This window comes from Pygoscelis adeliae, unplaced genomic scaffold, assembly GCF_000699105.1.
Source record: "Pygoscelis adeliae isolate BGI_AS28 unplaced genomic scaffold, ASM69910v1 Scaffold142, whole genome shotgun sequence".
Classification (NCBI taxonomy): Eukaryota; Metazoa; Chordata; class Aves; order Sphenisciformes; family Spheniscidae; genus Pygoscelis; species Pygoscelis adeliae.
In genome coordinates this window covers 621,918-629,128 of record NW_008824247.1, presented here as the reverse complement: position 1 = coordinate 629,128, position 7,211 = coordinate 621,918, and the positions used below count along the sequence as shown (strand labels likewise).

The 7,211-nt window shown below is 39.3% G+C and overlaps 1 protein-coding gene across 1 annotated transcript in view; it reads right to left on the bottom strand.

The window, feature by feature from the left end:
- Positions 1 to 3,306: 3,306 nt before the first annotated feature.
- Positions 3,307 to 7,211, bottom strand: part of RDX (radixin) — a 38,974-nt gene continuing 35,069 nt past the window's right edge. Inside the window, 2 exon segments of the mRNA XM_009335262.1 lie at positions 3,307 to 5,708; positions 7,173 to 7,211. The exon segment at positions 7,173 to 7,211 is cut by the window's right edge and continues 43 nt beyond it. Of these exon segments, the coding sequence (XP_009333537.1) occupies positions 5,544 to 5,708; positions 7,173 to 7,211 (204 nt within the window). The 3' untranslated portion in view covers positions 3,307 to 5,543.

Below are 7,211 nucleotides of genomic sequence, written 5' to 3'. Positions count from 1 at the left end.
CATGAAAGCTGAGGCCACAGGGAGCCGTAGACTTGATACGAGATCCCGCAGAGTTCAGCATACGTGCTCACGGAGCCTGTCATGCGATTACTGTTTCGCATGGGTACACATGGGTTTCGTGTTGCTGGAACAAGCAATGGGGCAGCTAGAACTACGCACATACACAACTCTTACCTTGTCAAGGCAGAAATGCTCTAAGGCAAAATTATCAGACTGCAGAAGGCGTCTTCTGCTGAAATCTAGCAAGCTATATTGCAGAGGCCAGTCTGGGTACACATGGCCTTAAGAACTTCGAGACCTTTCAGTGCTGGGCAGCAGGCTTTTTAGAAGCCTTCAGTTAAATGTTCAGATTAACAACTCCTCTCACATAAATAAGGTAGTTTAAAAGCAAACAAAAATGCCCCCAAACAACAAAAAGCAGCAATGCAATTGTCCTACCTCTGAGCTTGATCTCTTTTCACCTGATCCACTTATCCAGAGCACAGGGAACATTAACTCTTTCACACACATGCATTAGGAATATTTGCACCAACAAGGCTGCCTCCTTGGATGTGCATTTCCATCTCCCCTCGTTTCTTCTGCTGCCTAAAGCCTACTGCTGTGAACAAAAACACTCTGGACACATTATTTACAAAAGCCCATATAAACACCTAATGGAATCCCAGCAATTCCAAATACTCCATTTCCCTTTGCTAACTTTGTCGTTCCCTAAACTATGAGCTACGTGGGCATAATCTATCTCTTCCCGAATATCTAGAACATTGCAGGCACTGCTGCAAATATTGTGGTCTCTTCTTGTGAAGAAATTTGATGGTTTGGGATTGGAGCTTTCGGGGGAGGTTTTTTGGGCTTTGGTGAGTCCACTTCATTCACATTAAATGAAACATATACATTTGATACGTCAGCAATCTCTGTGCAGCGAAGGGAAAAAAGCAAAACAAGTCAAAGTTTATCCAACTGTACTCCAAAGGAGCAATTTATCAACTCACAATCTGCAAACAGTAAATACGAGTGATAGACTCCACGAACCAAAACAAAATCAGGTAATTGGCCTGTGCCTATAGATCTGGGCTCAGCTCCATGAAATGGAAAGTGAAACTCCCCCCAACAAATTGGCTGTTGAATTTGCCAAACAACTTATTGGTCACATGTAGTGAATTTATGGATGTTGCAATAGTACACTGAAAAGGAGTCCTCAACACAAGTGAATAAGCGGGCCAGTTAAGGATTCTAGCTCACCACAAGGTTTTAGGCAGGTTTGGTTTTTTTTCCTTATAGTCCGCTACCATTGCTCTCCACCGTTACGCCATCCCTTCCAGCCCTGAGCTGCTCCTTGCTGCTGACGGGGTCCCCAAACCGGGAAAAGGACCGGTCATGTAAAACTCACATGCTTGCAGACCAATTGGTGGGGGAGGAAAGAGATGCTGCATGGCCTGCTTGGGAGCGGAGCAGGGGGACACGCTGCCTGGCAGGTGCCCACAGTGGCCGGCCAGAACCACCTCCTAGCCACCCACCCAGCTGACCAGCCAGCACGGCGTTTCGGCTGGGAGGCAGGCACTTTCCACCTCTAAGCACAAACAACAGAATATGCTCTGAGGGGGTCAAAGAAATTGCCGTAGTCTGTATGCTGATCCATTGATACTTACTACATTTTCCAGGAAAATCTTACCACCCAGACAAGATGCATTACGTTATGTGTATGAGACAACTTCTATTAATAAGTGAACTTTGCTCTTTTGTAAGGAAGCTTTCAATTCTCTTATGTTGATGTTTTTACCCAGAAAGTATCTTCATGAACACCAGCATCAGCAACCTCATCCCACTGGGATACATCATCGTTGTTAAAATCACCGATTCTTGAAACTGATCTGATGTCTTGGGGAGAACAAGACTTTTTAGATGATCCACGTGTGAACAGACATGCAAAATGCTTGCATAAAAATTCCTTTTTGAAAGCAGAAGTTTTTAACTAATCATTTTAATCTCTTTTAATCTCTATTCTTTTAAAAAAATTGAGAAAATATACTTGAGGTACTTTCTCCTCAGAAGTTTAAAATATTTCATTTAGAACAAATCTCCTTTTTCCTCAGAGATGCTTAAGCAGGTTACTTGGACAGCCCTGGAGAACATGTTTTAAGAAAGAAGCAAAAGCACAATAATGCTTTCCAAACTAGGTTTAAAAAGGCAGATGTGAATTTTGTTCCGTTTTGGACAAAATAAAGAAGAGTATACAAGAAACACGTACTCGAAGAGTACAACCAACAGAAAACGTAGGTTTTGATGTGCAGAGGGGACTACTTCCAGAAGACACAAGCTCTTCTTTCATAGCGAGGCATTCTGGGTGATTATATTAGTCTGGCCTGTAAATAGTGGCACTATTTTGTATCCTTTTCTCTCCACCTCAAGAGCATATCGTAAAAAAAAAAAACCTTTCAAAGCACTTACCCTTTCAAGCACAATATTCTGAAGTTACATGCCCATGCAGAAGCTCTCTAACAAATGAGAAACCTCAAATCTAATGTTTTTTAGGAGGGGCTCCAAGAAAAAAGAAGTATAAAACTAGAAATATGCATGGTAAAAAGTACCAAGTACACACGTTTTAATTCATCACAGCAATTCTGCCATACGGAGTAACAAAAAGGGTCATGTGCTTGTATTGAGTGCAAGGCCAAACAGATACAAGATAGACTGGAATGTCACCTGAGAGGAGGCCTAATTTATGTGAGAACTGCTTAGCAGATTAATTTGTCTACCTATTTATATGGGACTGTTCCTGCCATCTCCAAGTGTATTCGACAGGTGAAAGCCTATAAACTTGCCATTATCTAAAGTATATGGCCATGCATATATTTGACAGCACTGTCTGCTATAATGAGAGGTATCAAAAAAACACTTCAAGGTTTCTCAATGCTTAAGACACTGACCTATTAAACTAAATTTCACTTAACCTGCGGCTAAGAAATATGTAGGCAGTGATTGAAAGTTCTTACATTACCCATAGAGCTCTTAGGTGGCCAAATCACCCTCTGTTCTCAAGAAAGTCGATTTGCTCTGATGATTCACATCCTGTTTTGAATTGACAATCACCAGTGCTTCCTCCCAACTGTATGTGGTAATTTCTTAAGCAGAGTACCACTCTCTAGGGATACAATTTGAAAATTTTTTTTTTAAATTTCATTTTGACCAGAGTGCGAAACAACAGATGATCAAAATTTGTACACTGCTCTGGAAAAAGGCTATTACAGTGCATTTAACAAAGCTGTCAGAAAAAAGTGCATTAAATAACAACAATGGACCTCAAAGAAATTAACTGTATCTCTTTATTGTTAACCAATGAATGTTATCCAAAATAGTAGATGTAATTGTAGCTTAATTGTACAACACAAAACATGATGCTAAAGGAAAAAGCATGTGGAAAATTACTTCACCAAGTAATCGTTAAATGTATTCTTAGTATTTCCGCACCAGTAAGTGTTCCCAACTGCTGGTGACAGCAGCTATTACCACTTTGTTCACTGTGAAAATCTGTATTACAAATGGTTGTTCCTGGTTGTTTAGGAAAAAAAAAAAATCACACAGCTTTATAAATGGATCTAATCCATTTAGCCCTACTCTATATATTGTAGATTTATGAACAGCAAACTTTACTGGTATTTTTTCCCAACACTGAAACTGATGTATCAGTGTTAATGCACACTTTCCAGGGAAAAAATGAAAACTCACTGGAAGCACAGTATTTCACCTGCTATGGCAAACTGTTTGAATACTTCAGAAATTTGCTTAAGCTTCAGTGTATGAAGGCTGTGAAACAAAACCTGTTCTTACAATGCACTGCAAGTAGAAACACCAACTTCCACTGAGCAGCATTTTGAAGCATGTGCACACCATCTGCACGTCAGTCTTCAAGGTCAACCAGATATGTTTAGCCCCACAAACCAAAAATATATTAATGTATCTTTATTTTATTTTCATGATGTCACCCCACATAGCCAACCTTTAACTCTGCAAAATAAAAAAAAATAGTTGGACTGTTCATAAGAAATTTAAATCTATTGTGCATGAAAAAAATGTTTAATAAAATGGCAAATTTTAATAGATAAGTGTAAATTTATGAGTGCATAATATCAAACAGAAAAGAGCTGAACCATCCTCAGAGAAAGCAGGGTTCTTCCATTGTAGATATTTACTAGGGTACTATAACAGAAAGGATAACTGCAGTCCACATTATCTGTAAAGGTATTTCTAAAGTTCAATTTCTAAGCAAATTTCCCAAAAGAGTAGGTCTCCTTTTCAAGAGGGAAAGGACTTAATAACAATGATCTGACATCAGATATGACAATTACAACACTAGCTTCACTGAAAACTGAAGCTACAAACACTTTTACTACAATTCTGGGAACTTTCATTTTGTATTTGGAAACCCAAACCCAAACCAACTCACACACACATTCTACACCCCTCCCAGGAGATAGGATACCAGTGACAGGTTACAGCTTTAAAACACACAAGATGCTTTTACAATTTAAACTCAACAAAAGGCAGTTAGACAGTAATTAGCACTATAAATCCATCTTAAAGTAAAACAACATCCTAGGAGTAAGGGCTCCTAGCATTCTATGATATTGCTGTGTAGCGATAGCCAATTTAAACAGTTTTTTTCATGGTGTTTGAAGGACCAGTCATCATGTATATAGTAGTGAGGTAGGATACTGTCCCCTCCCTGGGACTGATGTTTTCATATGCTCCCTTGCCAGAAAGGTCCAGGTCTCCCTACTGCAAATAAAATATTTACAAGCAAATAGCACATGAAGCTTCGTTTTGGGTTTTTTTTGTTTTGTTTTGTTTTTGTTTTTTCTTTTTTTTCCCTTTGCTGCATTAGAACATTTTGCACATCTAAAAATCACCTAGGAAAAGCAATACTTATTCAAGCCTATCAGCAGCCACGTGCTGCCCACAGGTAGTGTTCCATTTAAAATTATTTCCTGGAACTACCACCTGCCATCCAGACCTTTGTGAACAGGTAGGCAAAGAAAACCATCAATGATGACAGGACATGAAACACCAAAGAATTTCACTTGGTAGAAAAAAAAACAAAATTGAAAGTCAGCAATATCAAACTTTTAATGGTGTAGCTACATTGAAAAATGTAATTTCAAACTTCATACTGAAATAGTACCTATCCAGTTTAGGTTCAGCTCCATTCTTCTTTCTATTTCTTAATGTTTAAGCAATACATACACTTGTCAGTCATTATATACTTCACATCAGTTTCCAAAGCAAAAATATGAAACAACGAAACTGAAAACATGATGGGGAGAAAAAACTGCTATCATTCTCCACACCCTCCCCCCAAAAAAGCTAGGGATGACAGACTGCCTTACTGTTGAATAGCTTCCCCTAAATTTGTCTTCTAGCCACTGTAGTCAAACTGGTATTAAGTGCTTTGGCAAAATGGGGTGCAATCCATCAGATCTGCAAAGGCCTGCTTTTTTCTCTGTTGGTGGTTCAGCTTTACGAGGAACATATATGCAAAATAACAGCTCTCACATTGCTTCAAACTCATCAATACGCTGCTTTGTATTGCCTTGTCGGATTTGTCGAAGAGTCTTGTACTTATCACGGCCTGCTTTAACATTCTCAGCATGAAGGACATCATTTTGTGTTTTCTTGGTTTCATCTCTGGCTTGAGCCAACTCAGAACTTAAAGCCTGTTGAATAAAATATTTGCATTTAAGTGCTTTGACTAATCTTTTAATGATTCTGGAATTTCTGATAACAACTATTCTGCAACTTGGATAAGGATTTCTTGAATGCCAACCTATGAAACGCTTGTTGTGCTGTTCAGTAACTCAGGTTGTGAGGTCTATCAGAAAGACTGCAGAAGGAAAGAGAAGGAGAGCATAGGATTCTTTCCTTACGTAAGTGTGGGCATCAAACTAGTTTTTGGGGGGAGAAGGCCTCATACCATAACATCCAAGAAGAAAGGGACCAGCAGGATAAAGCAGGAGAATGACCTTATTTTTCAATTTCTGCTTGACTAAAGACAGCTCTTGTTTATCTCCCTGATCTTGTTCAGTGATTGGCCAAGCAGAAAGGGTATTACACATACACGCTACTAAGATGTTGCTGCCAGAGAAAGAAGCAGCTTTCCATTTCTTTTATTTCCTTCCCAAACAGACATTTCTAACAAGGCAAAGGGTTACCACTAACATAGATTATTATACTTTGAGGGGTAAGACTAGTCTAGGAGGAAATGCTCCATTTTAGGGAAATAAGATTAATCCAAAATTGGCGTAATTCAGTTTTTGCATTTACAATGCCTGTGAATGACTGAAAGGAAACAAATATTATTAAGCAAGCATCTGTTCATACCACTTAATGAATTTCAGTATTGAGAAAGGAAAGCATTATGTTTTAACGTTCGGTGTCCTGGACATTATATAATTATTAGAAATGTTTACTGGCCAATGTGACAACATACTAATACTTTTAAGCTATAAAGCACAATCTAACATCCAGTCTTTCTATAGATTCTACTTCTAGAATCATAGAATCATTAAGGTTGGAAGAGACGTCCAAGATCATCGAGTCCAACCGTCAACCCAACACCACCATGCCCACTAAACCATGTCCCTAAGCGCCTCATCTACCCGTCTTTTAAATACTTCCAGGGATGGTGACTCAACCACTTCCCTGGGCAGCCTGTTCCAAGGTTTAACTACTCTTTCAGTAAAGAAGTTTTTCCTCACATCCAATCTAAACCTCCCCTGGCGCAACTTGAGGCCATTTCCTCTTGTCCTTTCGCCAGTTACTTGGGAGAAGAGACCGACACCCACCTCACTACAGCCTCCTTTCAGGTAGTTGTAGAGAGCAATGAGGTCTCCCCTCAGCCTCCTTTTCTCCAGGCTAAACAACCCCAGCTCCCTCAGCCGCTCCTCATAAGGCTTGTTCTCCAGACCCCTCACCAGCCTCGTTGCCCTTCTCTGGACACGCTCCAACATCTCAATTCTAGAACACTATGAATGATATCGGTTGGTAAAGTAGTAATAAATCTAGCAAGTGATAAAAAGGCTGCTTCCTTGGCACACTGTAATTTCAATGAGATTTTTGACAAAAAAAGAACAAAAACCAAAAGCCTGAATTATGTTGATACAACTATGAATTTTCATTACCTGAAGCTGTTTCTTAACACGTTCATTTTTCTGTGTTTC